This window comes from Schistocerca nitens, chromosome 7 (genome assembly GCF_023898315.1).
Source record: "Schistocerca nitens isolate TAMUIC-IGC-003100 chromosome 7, iqSchNite1.1, whole genome shotgun sequence".
NCBI classification, from domain to species: Eukaryota; Metazoa; Arthropoda; class Insecta; order Orthoptera; family Acrididae; genus Schistocerca; species Schistocerca nitens.
The window spans coordinates 469670749-469688854 of NC_064620.1; the positions used below are offsets into that span (position 1 = coordinate 469670749).

At 45.1% G+C, this 18106-nt stretch overlaps 1 protein-coding gene across 1 annotated transcript; it reads left to right on the forward strand.

Moving 5' to 3' along the window:
- The first annotated feature begins 16360 nt into the window (after positions 1-16360).
- Positions 16361-17761, forward strand: LOC126195698 (hornerin-like). The gene has a single exon (XM_049934326.1). The coding sequence runs from the start codon at positions 16361-16363 to the stop codon at positions 17759-17761; it is 1401 nt and encodes a 466-aa protein (XP_049790283.1).
- Positions 17762-18106: the final 345 nt, after the last annotated feature.

Here is an 18106-nt window from a genome sequence, read left to right on the forward strand (position 1 = left end):
AATTATGGGAAAAAAGCGCAATTATGGGAAAAAAGCGCAATTATGGGAAAAAAGCGCAATTATGGGAAAAAAGGCAATTAAGGGAAAAAGGGCAATTAAGGGAAAAAGGCAATTAAGGGAAAAGGCAATTAAGGGAAAAAGGCAATTAAGGGAAAAAGGCAATTAAGGGAAAAAGGCAATTATGGGAAAAACGCAGTTATGGGAAAAAGGTAATTATGGGAAAAACGCAAATATGGGAAAAACGCAAATATAGAAAAAAAGCAAATATGGAAATAACGCAATTATGGAAAAAACGCAAATATGGGAAAAACGCAAATATGGGAAAAACGCAAATATGGGAAAAACGCAAATATGGGAAAAACGCAAATATGGGAAAAACGCAAATATGGGAAAAACGCAAATATGGGAAAAACGCAAATATGGGAAAAACGCAAATATGGGAAAAACGCAAAAATGGGGAAAACGCAAATATGGGAAAAACGCAAATATGGGAAAAACGCAAATATGGGAAAAACGCAAATATGGGAAAAACGCAAATATGGGAAAAACGCAAATACGGGAAAAACGCAAATACGGGAAAAACGCAAATACGGGAAAAACGCAAATACGGGAAAAACGCTAATACGGGAAAAACGCAAATACGGGAAAAACGCAAATACGGGAAAAACGCAAATACGGCACCAACGCAAATACGGGAAAAACGCAAATACGGGAAAAACGCAAATACGGCACCAACGCAAATACGGCACCAACGCAAATATGGCACAATATTTGCGTTTTTCCCATATTTGCGTTTTTCCCCTAGAGAATTTTTGGCACACCTTGGCTGGAAGAAGGAAATGGTTGGTAGGAAGGGATCATGAGTAATAGGAAAAACGGAAATATGGGAAAAACGGAAATATGGGAAAAAGGCAATTAAGGGGGAAAAGGCAATTAAGGGGGAAAAGGCAATTAAGGGGAAAAGGCAATTAAGGGGAAAAAGGCAATTAAGGGGGAAAAGGCAATTAAGGGGGAAAAGGCAATTAAGGGGAAAAAGGCAATTAAGGGGAAAAAGGCAATTAAGGGGAAAAAGGCAATTAAGGGGAAAAAGGCAATTAAGGGGGAAAAGGCAATTAAGGGGAAAAAGGCAATTAAGGGGAAAAGGCAATTAAGGGGAAAAAGGCAATTAAGGGGAAAAAGGCAATTAAGGGGAAAAAAAAAGGCAATTAAGGGGAAAAAGGCAATTAAGGGGAAAAAGGCAATTAAGGGGAAAAAGGCAATTAAGGGGAAAAAGGCAATTAAGGGGAAAAAGGCAATTAAGGGGAAAAAGGCAATTAAGGGGAAAAAGGCAATTAAGGGGAAAAAGATAATTAAGGGGGAAAAGGCAAAAATGGGAAAAAGGCAAAAATGGGAAAAATGGCAAAAATGGGAAAAAGGCAAATAAGGAAAAACGCAAATATGGGAAAAACGCAACTATGGGAAAAACGCAACTATGGGGAAAAACGCAAATATGGGGAAAAACGCAAATATGGGAAAAACGCAAATATGGGAAAAACGCAAATATGGGAAAAACGCAAATATGGGAAAAACGCAAATATGGGAAAAACGCAAATATGGGAAAAACGCAAATATGGGAAAAACGCAAATATGGGAAAAACGCAAATATGGGAAAAACGCAATATGGGAAAAACGCAAATATGGGAAAAACGCAAATATGGGAAAAACGCAAATATGGGAAAAACGCAAATATGGGAAAAACGCAAATATGGGAAAAACGCAAATATGGGAAAAACGCAAATATGGGAAAAACGCAAATATGGGAAAAACGCAAATACGGCTCCAACGCAAATATGGCACAATATTTGCGTTTTTCCCATATTTGCGTTTTTCCCCTAGAGAATGTTTGGCACAACTTGGCTGGAAGAAGGAAATGGTTGGTAGGATGCGTTCATGAGTTATAGGAAAAACGAAAATTTGGAAAAAACGCATATGTAAAAAAAGTATATATGGAAAAAACGCATGTATGGAAAAAACGCATGTATGGAAAAAACGCATGTATGGAAAAAACGCATGTATGGAAAAAACGCATGTATGGAAAAAACGCATACATGGAAAAAACGCATACATGGAAAAAACGCAAACATGGAAAAAACGCAAACATGGAAAAAACGCAAACATGGAATAAACGCAAACATGGAAAAAACGCAAACATGGAAAAAAACGCAAACATGGAAAAAAACGCAAACATGGAAAAAAACGCAAATATGGAAAAAAACGCAAACATGGAAAAAAACGCAAACATGGAAAAAAACGCAAACATGGAAAAAAACGCAAACATGGAAAAAAACGCAAACATGGAAAAAAACGCAAACATGGAAAAAAACGCAAACATGGAAAAAAACGCAAACATGGAAAAAAACGCAAACATGGAAAAAAACGCAAACATGGAAAAAACGCAAACATGGAAAAAACGCAAACATGGAAAAAACGCAAACATGGAAAAAACGCAAACATGGAAAAAACGCAAATAAGGGAAAAACGCAAATAAGGGAAAAACGCAAATATGGGAAAAACGCAAATATGGGAAAAACGCAAATATGGGAAAAACGCAAATATGGGAAAAACGCAAATATGGAAAAACGCAAATATGGGAAAAACGCAAATATGGGAAAAACGCAAATATGGGAAAAACGCAAATATGGGAAAAACGCAAATATGGGAAAAACGCAAATATGGGAAAAACGCAAATATGGGAAAAACGCAAATATGGGAAAAACGCAAATACGGCTCCAACACAAATATGGCACAATCTTTGCGTTTTTCCCATATTTGCGTTTTTCCCCTAGAGAATGTTTGGCACAACTTGGCTGGAAGAAGGAAATGGTTGGTAGGATGCGTTCATGAGTTATAGGAAAAACGCATACTCGGAAAAAACGCATACTCGGAAAAAACGCATACTCGGAAAAAACGCATACTCGAAAAAACGCATACTCGGAAAAAACGCAAACTCGGAAAAAACGCAAACTCGGAAAAAACGCAAACTCGGAAAAAACGCAAACTCGAAAAAAACGCAAACTCGGGAAAAACGCAATTACGGGAAAAACGCAATTACGGGAAAAACGCAAATATGGGAAAAACGCAATTATGGGAAAAACGCAATTATGGGAAAAACGCAATTATGGGAAAAACGCAATTGCGGGAAAAGGCGCAATTGCGGGAAAAGGCGCAATTGCGGGAAAAGGCGCAATTGCGGGAAAAGGCGCAATTACGGGAAAAAGCGCAATTGCGGGAAAAAGGCGATTATGGGAAAAACGCAAATACGGGGAAAAACGCAAATACGGGGAAAACGCAAATACGGGGAAAACGCAAATACGGGGAAAACGCAAATACGGGGAAAACGCAAATACGGGGAAAACGCAAATACGGGGAAAACGCAAATACGGGGAAAACGCAAATACGGGGAAAACGCAAATACGGGGAAAACGCAAATACGGCACCAACGCAAATACGGCACCAACGCAAATACGGCACAAACGCAAATACGGCACCAACGCAAATACGGCACCAACGCAAATACGGCACCAACGCAAATACGGCACCAACGCAAATACGGCACCAACGCAAATACGGCACCAACGCACATACGGCACCAACGCAAATACGGCACCAACGCAAATACGGCACCAACGCAAATACGGCACCAACGCAAATACGGCACCAATGCAAATATGACTCAATATTTGCGCTTTTCCCATATTTGCGTTTTTCCCCTAGAGAATTTTTGGCACACCTTGGCTGGAAGAAGGAAATGGTTGGTAGGATGTGTTCATGAGTAATAGGAAAAACGAAAATATGGAAAAAACGCAATTGCGGAAAAAAACGCAATTGCGGAAAAAAACGCAATTGCGGAAAAAAACGCAATTGCGGAAAAAAACGCAATTGCGGAAAAAAACGCAATTGCGGAAAAAAACGCATTTGCGGAAAAAAACGCAATTGCGGAAAAAAACGCAATCGCGGAAAAAAACGCAATCGCGGAAAAAAACGCAATCGCGGAAAAAAACGCAATCGCGGAAAAAAACGCAATCGCAGAAAAAAACGCAATCGCGGAAAAAACGCAATCGCGGAAAAATAGGCAATCGCGGAAAAAAAGGCAATCGCGGAAAAAAGGCAATCGCGGAAAAAACGCAATCGCGGAAAAAACGCAATCGCGGAAAAAACGCAAATACGGGAAAAAACGCAAATAAGGGAAAAACGCAATTACGGCAAAAACGCAATTACGGCAAAAACGCAATTCCGGCAAAAACGCAATTACGGCAAAAACGCAATTACGGCAAAAACGCAATTACGGAAAAAACGCAATTACGGAAAAAACGCAATTACGGAAAAAACGCAATTACGGAAAAAACGCAATTACGGAAACAACGCAATTACGGAAAAAACGCAATTACGGAAACAACGCAATTACGGAAACAACGCAATTACGGAAACAACGCAATTACGGAAACAACGCAAATACGGAAACAACGCAATTACGGAAACAACGCAATTACGGAAACAACGCAAATACGGAAACAACGCAAATACGGAAAAAACGCAAATACGGGAAAAACGCAAATTCGGGAAAAACGCAAATACGGGAAAAACGCAAATACGGGAAAAACGCAAAAACGGGAAAAACGCAAAAATGGGAAAAACGCAAATTTGGGAAAAACGCAAATATGGGAAAAACGCAAATATGGGAAAAACGCAAATATGGGAAAAACGCAAATATGGCACCAACGCAAATATGGCACCAACGCAAATATGGCACCAACGCAAATATGGCACCAACGCAAATATGGCACCAACGCAAATATGGCACCAACGCAAATATGGCACCAACGCAAATATGGCACCAACGCAAATATGGCACCAACGCAAATATGGCACCAACGCAAATATGGCACCAACGCAAATATGGCACCAACGCAAATATGGCACCAACGCAAATATGGCACCAACGCAAATATGGCACCAACGCAAATATGGCACAATATTTGCGTTCTTCCCCTAGAGAATTTTTGGCACACCTCGGCTGGAAGAAGGAAATGGTTGGTAGGATGGGTTCAAGAGTTATGGGAAAAACGCATATATGGGAAAAACGCAAATATGGCACCAACACATACATGGCACCAACGCATACATGGCACCAACGCATACATGGCACCAACGCATACATGGCACCAACGTATACATGGCACCAACGCATACATGGCACCAACGCATACATGGCACCAACGCATACATGGCACCAACGCATACATGGCACCAACGCATACATGGCACCAACGCATACATGGCACCATCGCATACATGGCACCAACGCATACATGGCACCAACGCATACATGGCACCAACGCATACATGGCACCAACGCATACATGGCACCAACGCATACATGGCACCAACGCATACATGGCACCAACGCATACATGGCACCAACGCATACATGGCACCAACGCATACATGGCACCAACGCATACATGGCACCAACGCATACATGGCACCAACGCATACATGGCACCAACGCATACATGGCACCAACGCATACATGGCACCAACGCATACATGGCACCAACGCATACATGGCACCAACGCATACATGGCACCAACGCATACATGGCACCAACGCATACATGGCACCAACGCATACATGGCACCAACGCATACATGGCACCAACGCATACATGGCACCAACGCATTCATGGCACCAACGCATACATGGCACCAACGCATACATGGCACCAACGCATACATGGCACCAACGCATACATGGCACCAACGCATACATGGCACCAACGCATACATGGCACCAACGCATACATGGCACCAACGCAAACATGGCACCAACGCAAACATGTCACCAACGCAAACATGGCACCAACGCAAACATGGCACCAACGCAAACATGGCACCAACGCAAACATGGCACCAACGCAAACATGGCACCAACGCAAACATGGCACCAACGCAAACATGGCACCAACGCAAACATGGCACCAACGCAAACATGGCACCAACGCAAACATGGCACCAACGCAAACATGGCACCAACGCAAACATGGCACCAACGCAAACATGGCACCAACGCAAATATGGCACCAACGCAAATATGGCACCAACGCAAATATGGCACCAACGCAAATATGGCACAATATTTGCGTTTTTCCCCTAGAGAATTTTTGCCACACCTTGGCTGCAAGAAGGAAATGGTTGGTAGGATGGGTTGATGAGTAATAGGAAAAACGAAAACATGGGAAAAACGCAATTATGGGAAAAAGCGCAATTGTGTGAAAAACGCAATTGTGTGAAAAACGCAATTGTGTGAAAAACGCAATTGTGTGAAAAACGCAATTGTGTGAAAAACGCAATTGTGTGAAAACGCAATTGTGTGAAAAACGCAATTGTGTGAAAAACGCAATTGTGTGAAAAACGCAATTGTGTGAAAAACGCAATTGTGTGGAAAACGCAATTGTGTGGGAAAAGGCGCAATTGTGGGAAAAGGCGCAATTGTGGGAAAAGGCACAATTGTGGGAATAGGCGCAATTGTGGGAAAAGGCGCAATTGTGGGAAAAGGCGCAATTGTGGGAAAAGGCGCAATTGTGGGAAAAAGCGCAATTGTGGGAAAAAGCGCAATTGTGGGAAAAAGCCGATTATGGGAAAAAGGCGATTATGGGAAAAAGGCGATTATGGGAAAAAGGCGATTATGGGAAAAAGGCGATTATGGGAAAAAGGCGATTTTGGGAAAAAGGCGATTATGGGAAAAAGGAGATTTTGGGAAAAAGGCGATTTTGGGAAAACGGCAAATATGGGGAAAAAGGCGATTTTGGGATAAACGCAAATATGGGAAAAACGCAAATATGGGAAAAAGGCAAATATGGGAAAAAGGCAAATATGGGAAAAAGGCAAATATGGGAAAAAGGCAAATATGGGAAAAACGCAAATATGGGAAAAACGCAAATATGGGAAAAACGCAAATACGGGAAAAACGCAAATACGGGAAAAACGCAAATACGGGAAAAACGCAAATACGGGAAAAACGCAATTACGGGAAAAACGCAAATACGGGAAAAACGCAATTACGGGAAAAACGCAATTACGGGAAAAACGCAATTATGGGAAAAACGCAATTATGGGAAAAACGCAATTATGGGAAAAACGCAATTTTGGGAAAAGGCGCAATTGCGGGAAAAGGCGCAATTGTGGGAAAAACGCAAATATGGGAAAAACGCAAATATGGGAAAAACGCAAATATGGGAAAAACGCAAATTATGGGAAAAACGCAATTATGGGAAAAACGCAAATTATGGGAAAAACGCAAATTATGGGAAAAACGCAAATTATGGGAAAAACGCAAATATGGGAAAAACGCAAATATGGGAAAAACGCAAATATGGGAAAAACGCAAATGTGGGAAAAACGCAAATACGGCACCAACGCAAATATGGCACAATATTTGCGTTTTTCCCCTAGAGAATTTGTGGCACACCTTGGCTGGAAGAATGAAATGGTTGGTAGGATGGGTTGATGAGTATTAGGAAAAACGAAAATATGGGAAAAACGCAATTATGGGAAAAACGCAATTATGGGAAAAACGCAATTATGGGAAAAACGCAATTATGGGAAAAACGCAATTATGGGAAAAACGCAATTATGGGAAAAACGCAATTATGGGAAAAGGCGCAATTGCGGGAAAGGGCACAATTGCGGGAAAAAGCACAATTGCGGGAAAAAGGCGATTATGGGAACACTGAGATTATAGGAAAAACGCAAATATGGGAAAAACGCAAATATGGGAAAACGCAAATATGGGAAAAACGCAAATATGGGAAAAACGCAAATATGGGAAAAACGCAAATATGGGAAAAACGCAAATATGGGAAAAACGCAAATATGGGAAAAACGCAAATAAGGGAAAAACGCAAATACGGGAAAAACGCAAATACGGGAAAATTGCAAATACGGGAAAAACGCAAATATGGCACCAACGCAAATATGGCACCAACGCAAATATGGCACCAACGCAAATATGGCACCAACGCAAATATGGCACCAACGCAAATATGGCACCAACGCAAATATGGCACCAACGCAAATATGGCACCAACGCAAATATGGCACCAACGCAAATATGGCACCAACGCAAATATGGCGCAATATTTCCGTTTTTCCCCTAGAGAATTTTTGGCACACCTCAGCGGGAAGAAGGAAATGGTTGGTAGGATGGGTTCATGAGTTATGGGAAAAAAGCAAATATGGGAAAAACGCAAATATGGGAAAAAAGCAAATATGGGAAAAACGCAAATATGGGAAAAACGCAAATATGGGAAAAACGCAAATATGGGAAAAAGGCAAATATGGGAAAAAGGCAAATATGGGAAAAACGCAAATATGGGAAAAACGCAAATATGGGAAAAACGCAAATATGGCACCAATGCAAATATGGCACAATATTTGCGCTTTTCCCATATTTGCGTTTTTCCCCTAGAGATTTTTTGGCACACCTTGGCTGGAAGAAGGAAATGGTTGGTAGGATGTGTTCATGAGTAATAGGAAAAACGAAAATATGGAAAAAAAACGCAATCGCGGAAAAAAACGCAATCGCGGAAAACAACGCAATCGCGGGCAACAACGCAATCGCGGGCAACAACGCAATCGCGGGCAACAACGCAATCGCGGGCAACAACGCAATCGCGGGCAACAACGCAATCGCGGGCAACAACGCAATCGCGGGCAACAACGCAATCGCGGGCAACAACGCAATCGCGGGCACCAACGCAATCGCGGGCACCAACGCAATCGCGGGCACCAACGCAATCGCGGGCACCAACGCAATCGCGGGCACCAACGCAATCGCGGGCACCAACGCAATCGCGGGCACCAACGCAATCGCGGGCACCAACGCAATCGCGGGCACCAACGCAATCGCGGGCACCAACGCAATCGCGGGCACCAACGCAAACACGGGCACCAACGCAAACACGGGCACCAACGCAAACACGGGCACCAACGCAAACACGGGCACCAACGCAAACACGGGCACCAACGCAAACACGGGCACCAACGCAAACACGGGCACCAACGCAAACACGGGCACCAACGCAAACACGGGCACCAACGCAAACACGGGCACCAACGCAAACACGGGCACCAACGCAAACACGGGCACCAACGCAAACACGGGCACCAACGCAAACACGGGCACCAACGCAAACACGGGCACCAACGCAAACACGGGCACCAACGCAAACACGGGCACCAACGCAAACACGGGCACCAACGCAAACACGGGCACCAACGCAAACACGGGCACCAACGCAAACACGGGCACCAACGCAAACACGGGCACCAACGCAAACACGGGCACCAACGCAAACACGGGCACCAACGCAAACACGGGCACCAACGCAAACACGGGCACCAACGCAAACACGGGCACCAACGCAAACACGGGCACCAACGCAAACACGGGCACCAACGCAAACACGGGCACCAACGCAAACACGGGCACCAACGCAAACACGGGCACCAACGCAAACACGGGCACCAACGCAAACACGGGCACCAACGCAAACACGGGCACCAACGCAAACACGGGCACCAACGCAAACACGGGCACCAACGCAAACACGGGCACCAACGCAAACACGGGCACCAACGCAAACACGGGCAACAACGCAAACACGGGCAACAACGCAAACACGGGCACCAACGCAAACACGGGCACCAACGCAAACACGGGCACTAACGCAAACACGGGCACCAACGCAAACACGGGCACCAACGCAAACACGGGCACCAACGCAAACACGGGCACCAACGCAAACACGGGCACCAACGCAAACACGGGCACCAACGCAAACACGGGCACCAACGCAAACATGGCACCAACGCAAACATGGCACCAACGCAAACATGGCACCAACGCAAACATGGCACCAACGCAAACATGGCACCAACGCAAACATGGCACCAACGCAAACATGGCAGGCACCAACGCAAACATGGCACCAACGCAAACATGGCACCAACGCAAACATGGCACCAACGCAAACATGGCACCAACGCAAACATGGCACCAACGCAAACATGGCACCAACGCAAACATGGCACCAACACAAACATGGCACCAACGCAAACATGGCACCAACGCAAACATGGCACCAACGCAAACATGGCACCAACACAAACATGGCACCAACGCAAATATGGCACAATATTTGCGTTTTTCCCCTAGAGAATTTTTGCCACACCTTGGCTGGAAGAAGGAAATGGTTGGTAGGATGGGTTGATGAGTAATAGGAAAAACGAAAACATGGGAAAAACGCAATTATGGGAAAAACGCAATTATGGGAAAAAGCGCAATTGTGTGAAAAACGCAATTGTGGAAAAAGGCGCAATTGTGGGAAAAGGCGCAATTGTGGGAAAAGGCGCAATTGTGGGAAAAGGCGCAATTGTGGGAAAAAGCGCAATTGTGGGAAAAAGCGCAATTGTGGGAAAAAGCGCAATTGTGGGAAAAAGGCGATTATGGGAAAAAGGCGATTATGGGAAAAAGGCGATTATGGGGAAAAGGCGATTATGGGGAAAAGGCGATTATGGGGAAAAGGCGATTATGGGGAAAAGGCGATTATGGGGAAAAGGCGATTATGGGAAAGAGGCGATTATGGGAAAGAGGCGATTATGGGAAAGAGGCGATTATGGGAAAGAGGCGATTATGGGAAAAAGGCGATTATGGGAAAAAGGCGATTATGGGAAAAAGGCGATTATGGGAAAAAGGCGATTATGGGAAAAAGGCGATTATGGGAAAAAGGCGATTATGGGAAAAAGGCGATTATGGGAAAAAGGCGATTATGGGAAAAAGGTGATTATGGGAAAAAGGCAAATATGGGAAAAAGGCAAATATGGGAAAAAGGCAAATATGGGAAAAACGCAAATACGGGAAAAACGCAAATACGGCACCAACGCAAATATGGCACAATATTTGCGTTTTTCCCATATTTGAGTTTTTCCCCTAGAGAATTTTTGGCACACCTTGGCTGGAAGAAGGAAATGGTTGGTAGGATGGGTTCATGAGTAATGGGAAAAACGCAATTATGGGAAAAACGCAATTATGGGAAAAACGCAATTATGGGAAAAACGCAATTATGGGAAAAACGCAATTATGGGAAAAACGCAAATATGGGAAAAACGCAAATATGGGAAAAACGCAAATATGGGAAAAACGCAAATATGGGAAAAACGCAAATATGGGAAAAACGCAAATATGGGAAAAACGCAAATATGGGAAAAACGCAAATATGGGAAAAACGCAAATATGGGAAAAACGCAAATATGGGTAAAACGCAAATATGGGAAAAACGCAAATATGGGAAAAACGCAAATATGGGAAAAAAGCAAATACGGCAACAACGCAAATATGGCACAATATTTGCGTTTTTCCCCTAGTGTATTTTTGGCACACCTTGGCTGGAAGAAGGAAATGGTTGGTAGGATGGGTTCGTGAGTAATAGGAAAAACGCAATTATGGAAAAAACGCAAATATGGGAGAAACGCAAATATGGGAGAAACGCAAATATGGGAGAAACGCAAATATGGGAGAAACGCAAATGTGGGAGAAACGCAAATGTGGGAGAAACGCAAATGTGGGAGAAACGCAAATGTGGGAGAAACGCAAATGTGGGAGAAACGCAAATGTGGGAGAAACGCAAATGTGGGAGAAACGCAAATGTGGGAGAAACGCAAATGTGGGAGAAACGAAAATGTGGGAGAAACGCAAATGTGGGAGAAACGCAAATGTGGGAGAAACGCAAATGTGGGAGAAACGCAAATGTGGGAGAAACGCAAATGTGGGAGAAACGAAAATGTGGGAGAAACGCAAATGTGGGAGAAACGCAAATGTGGGAGAAACGCAAATGTGGGAGAAACGCAAATGTGGGAGAAACGCAAATGTGGGAGAAACGCAAATGTGGGAGAAACGCAAATGTGGGAGAAACGCAAATGTGGGAGAAACGCAAATGTGGGAGAAACGCAAATGTGGGAGAAACGCAAACGTGGGAGAAACGCAAACGTGGGAAAAACGCCAACGTGGGAAAAACGCAAACGTGGGAGAAACGCAATTACGGGAAAAACGCAAACATGGGTAAAACGCAAACATGGGAAAAACGCAATTACGGGAAAAACGCAAACATGGGAAAAACGCAAACATGGGAAAAACGCAAACATGGGAAAAACGCAAACATGGGAAAAACGCAAACATGGGAAAAACGCAAACATGGGAAAAACGCAAATATGGGAAAAACGCAAATATGGGGAAAACGCAAATATGGGGAAAACGCAAATATGGGAAAAACGCAAATATGGGGAAAACGCAAATATGGGAAAAACGCAAATATGGGAAAAACGCAAATAGGGGGAAAACGCAAATAGGGGGAAAACGCAAATATGGGGAAAACGCAAATATGGGGAAAACGCAAATATGGGGAAAACGCAAATATGGGAAAAACGCAAATATGGGAAAAACGCAAATATGGGAAAAACGCAAATATGGGAAAAACGCAAATATGGGAAAAACGCAAATATGGGAAAGACGCAAATATGGGTATAACGCAAATATGCGTAAAACGCAAATATGGGAAAGACTCAAATATGGGAAAAACCTAAATATGGGAAAAACGCAAATATGGGAAAAACGCAAATATGGGAAAAACGCAAATATGGGAAAAACGCAAATACGGCACCAACGCAAACATGGCACAATATTTGCGTTTTTCCCCTAGAGAATTTTTGGCACACCTTGGCTGGAAGAAGGAAATGGTTGGTAGGATGGGTTCATGAGTAATGGGAAAAACGCAATTATGGGAAAAACGCAATTATGGGAAAAACGCAATTATGGGAAAAACGCAATTATGGGAAAAACGCAATTATGGGAAAAACGCAAATATGGGAAAAACGCAAATATGGGAAAAACGCAAATATGGGAAAAACGCAAATATGGGAAAAACGCAAATATGGGAAAAACGCAAATATGGGAAAAACGCAAATATGGGAAAAACGCAAATATGGGAAAAACGCAAATATGGGAAAAACGCAAATATGGGAAAAACGCAAATATGGGAAAAACGCAAATATGGGAAAAACGCAAATATGGGAAAAAAGCAAATACGGCAACAACGCAAATATGGCACAATATTTGCGTTTTTCCCCTAGTGTATTTTTGGCACACCTTGGCTGGAAGAAGGAAATGGTTGGTAGGATGGGTTCGTGAGTAATAGGAAAAACGCAATTATGGAAAAAACGCAAATATGGGAGAAACGCAAATATGGGAGAAACGCAAATATGGGAGAAACGCAAATGTGGGAGAAACGCAAATGTGGGAGAAACGCAAATGTGGGAGAAACGCAAATGTGGGAGAAACGCAAATGTGGGAGAAACGCAAATGTGGGAGAAACGCAAATGTGGGAGAAACGCAAATGTGGGAGAAACGCAAATGTGGGAGAAACGCAAATGTGGGAGAAACGCAAATGTGGGAGAAACGCAAATGTGGGAGAAACGCAAACGTGGGAGAAACGCAAACGTGGGAAAAACGCAAACGTGGGAAAAACGCAAACGTGGGAGAAACGCAATTACGGGAAAAACGCAAACATGGGTAAAACGCAAACATGGGAAAAACGCAATTACGGGAAAAACGCAAACATGGGAAAAACGCAAACATGGGAAAAACGCAAACATGGGAAAAACGCAAACATGGGAAAAACGCAAACATGGGAAAAACGCAAATATGGGAAAAACGCAAATATGGGGAAAACGCAAATATGGGGAAAACGCAAATATGGGAAAAACGCAAATATGGGGAAAACGCAAATATGGGAAAAACGCAAATATGGGAAAAACGCAAATAGGGGGAAAACGCAAATAGGGGGAAAACGCAAATATGGGGAAAACGCAAATATGGGGAAAACGCAAATATGGGGAAAACGCAAATATGGGAAAAACGCAAATATGGGAAAAACGCAAATATGGGAAAAACGCAAATATGGGAAAAACGCAAATATGGGAAAGACGCAAATATGGGTATAACGCAAATATGGGTAAAACGCAAATATGGGAAAGACTCAAATATGGGAAAAACCTAAATATGGGAAAAACGCAAATATGGGAAAAACGCAAATATGGGAAAAACGCAAATATGGGAAAAACGCAAATACGGCACCAACGCAAACATGGCACAATATTTGCGTTTTTCCCCTAGAGAATTTTTGGCACACCTTGGCTGGAAGAAGGAAATGGTTGGTAGGATGGGTTCATGAGTAATGGGAAAAACGCAATTATGGGAAAAACGCAATTATGGGAAAAACGCAATTATGGGAAAAACGCAATTATGGGAAAAACGCAATTATGGGAAAAACGCAAATATGGGAAAAACGCAAATATGGGAAAAACGCAAATATGGGAAAAACGCAAATATGGGAAAAACGCAAATATGGGAAAAACGCAAATATGGGAAAAACGCAAATATGGGAAAAACGCAAATATGGGAAAAACGCAAATATGGGAAAAACGCAAATATGGGAAAAACGCAAATATGGGAAAAACGCAAATATGGGAAAAACGCAAATATGGGAAAAACGCAAATATGGGAAAAACGCAAATATGGGAAAAACGCAAATATGGGAAAAACGCAAATATGGGAAAAAAGCAAATAAGGCAACAACGCAAATATGGCACAATATTTGCGTTTTTCCCCTAGTGTATTTTTGGCACACCTTGGCTGGAAGAAGGAAATGGTTGGTAGGATGGGTTCGTGAGTAATAGGAAAAACGCAATTATGGAAAAAACGCAAATATGGGAGAAACGCAAATATGGGAGAAACGCAAATATGGGAGAAACGCAAATGTGGGAGAAACGCAAATGTGGGAGAAACGCAAATGTGGGAGAAACGCAAATGTGGGAGAAACGCAAATGTGGGAGAAACGCAAATGTGGGAGAAACGCAAATGTGGGAGAAACGAAAATGTGGGAGAAACGCAAATGTGGGAGAAACGCAAATGTGGGAGAAACGCAAATGTGGGAGAAACGCAAATGTGGGAGAAACGCAAATGTGGGAGAAACGAAAATGTGGGAGAAACGCAAATGTGGGAGAAACGCAAATGTGGGAGAAACGCAAATGTGGGAGAAACGCAAATGTGGGAGAAACGCAAATGTGGGAGAAACGCAAATGTGGGAGAAACGCAAATGTGGGAGAAACGCAAATGTGGGAGAAACGCAAATGTGGGAGAAACGCTAATGTGGGAGAAACGAAAATGTGGGAGAAACGCAAATGTGGGAGAAACGCAAATGTGGGAGAAACGCAAATGTGGGAGAAACGCAAATGTGGGAGAAACGCAAATGTGGGAGAAACGCAAACGTGGGAGAAACGCAAACGTGGGAAAAACGCAAACGTGGGAAAAACGCAAACGTGGGAGAAACGCAATTACGGGAAAAACGCAAACATGGGTAAAACGCAAACATGGGAAAAACGCAATTACGGGAAAAACGCAAACATGGGAAAAACGCAAACATGGGAAAAACGCAAACATGGGAAAAACGCAAACATGGGAAAAACGCAAACATGGGAAAAACGCAAACATGGGAAAAACGCAAATATGGGAAAAACGCAAATATGGGGAAAACGCAAATATGGGGAAAACGCAAATATGGGAAAAACGCAAATATGGGGAAAACGCAAATATGGGAAAAACGCAAATATGGGAAAAACGCAAATAGGGGGAAAACGCAAATAGGGGGAAAACGCAAATATGGGGAAAACGCAAATATGGGGAAAACGCAAATATGGGGAAAACGCAAATATGGGAAAAACGCAAATATGGGAAAAACGCAAATATGGGAAAAACGCAAATATGGGAAAAACGCAAATATGGGAAAAACGCAAATATGGGTATAACGCAAATATGGGTAAAACGCAAATATGGGAAAGACTCAAATATGGGAAAAACCTAAATATGGGAAAAACGCAAATATGGGAAAAACGCAAATATGGGAAAAACGTAAATATGGGAAAAACGCAAATACGGCACCAACGCAAATATGGCACAATATTTGCGTTTTTCCCCTAGAGAATTTTTGGCACACCTTGGCTGGAAGAAGGAAATGGTTGGTAGGATAGGTTCATGAGTAATAGGAAAAACGCAGTCGTGGGGCAAGCGCAGACATGGGGCAAGCGCAGGCATGGGGCAAGCGCAGGCATGGGGCAAGCGCAGGCATGGGGCAAGCGCAGGCATGGGGCAAGCGCAGGCATGGGGCAAGCGCAGGCATGGGGCAAGCGCAGGCATGGGGCAAGCGCAGGCATGGGGCAAGCGCAGGCATGGGGCAAGCGCAGGCATGGGGCAAGCGCCGGCATGGGGCAAGCGCCGGCATGGTACAAGCGCCGGCATGGTACAAGCGCCGGCATGGTACAAGCGCCGGCATGGTACAAGCGCATTCATGGTACAAGCGCAGGCATGGTACAAGCGCAGGCATGGTACAAGCGCAGGCATGGTACAAGCGCAGGCATGGTACAAGCGCAGGCATGGGACAAGCGCAGGCATGGTACAAGCGCAGGCATGGGACAAGCGCAGGCATGGGACAAGCGCAGGCATGGGACAAGCGCAGGCATGGGACAAGCGCAGGCATGGGACAAGCGCAGGCATGGGACAAGCGCAGGCATGGGACAAGCGCAGGCATGGGACAAGCGCAGGCATGGGACAAGCGCAGGCATGGGACAAGCGCAGGCATGGGACAAGCGCAGGCATGGGACAAGCGCAGGCATGGGACAAGCGCAGGCATGGGACAAGCGCAGGCATGGGACAAGCGCAGGCATGGGACAAGCGCAGGCATGGGACAAGCGCAGGCATGGGACAAGCGCAGGCATGGGACAAGCGCAGGCATGGGACAAGCGCAGGCATGGGACAAGCGCAGGCATGGGACAAGCGCAGGCATGGGACAAGCGCAGGCATGGGACAAGCGCAGGCATGGGACAAGCGCAGGCATGGGACAAGCGCAGGCATGGGACAAGCGCAGGCATGGGACAAGCGCAGGCATGGGACAAGCGCAGGCATGGGACAAGCGCAGGCATGGGACAAGCGCAGGCATGGGACAAGCGCAGGCATGGGACAAGCGCAGGCATGGTACAAGCGCAGGCATGGGACAAGCGCAGGCATGGGACAAGCGCAGGCATGGGACAAGCGCAGGCATGGGACAAGCGCAGGCATGGGACAAGCGCAGGCATGGGACAAGCGCAGGCATGGGACAAGCGCAGGCATGGGACAAGCGCAGGCATGGGACAAGCGCAGGCATGGGGCAAGCGCAGGCATGGGACAAGCGCAGGCATGGGACAAGCGCAGGCATGGGACAAGCGCAGGCATGGGACAAGCGCAGGCATGGGACAAGCGCAGGCATGGGACAAGCGCAGACATGGGACAAGCGCAGACATGGGACAAGCGCAGACATGGGACAAGCGCAGACATGGGACAAGCGCAGACATGGGACAAGCGCAGACATGGGACAAGCGCAGACATGGGACAAGCGCAGACATGGGGCAAGCGCAGACATGGGACAAGCGCAGACATGGGACAAGCGCAGACATGGGACAAGCGCAGTCATGGGACAAGCGCAGACATGGGACAAGCGCAGACATGGGACAAGCGCAGACATGGGACAAGCGCAGACATGGGACAAGCGCAGAGGAGGAGGAGGAGATTAGTGTTTAACGTCCCGTCGACAACGAGGTCATTAGAGACAGAGCGCAAGCTCGGGTGAGGGAAGGATGGGGAAGGAAATCGGCCGTGCCCTTTCAAAGGAACCATCCCGGCATTTGCCTGAAGCGATTTAGGGAAATCACGGAAAACCTAAATCAGGATGGCCGGAGACGGGATTGAACCGTCGTCCTCCCGAATGCGAGTGCAGTGTGCTAACCACTGCGCCACCTCGCTCGGTGACAAGCGCAGACATGGGACAAGCGCAGACATGGGACAAGCGCAGACATGGGACAAGCGCAGACATGGGACAAGCGCAGACATGGGACAAGCGCAGACATGGGACAAGCGCAGACATGG

Coding starts and splice junctions, on each gene's coding strand:
- LOC126195698 (XM_049934326.1), top strand. CDS start 16,361: ATGGGGCAAGCGCAGGCATGGGGCAAGCGCAGGCATGGGGCAAGCGCC.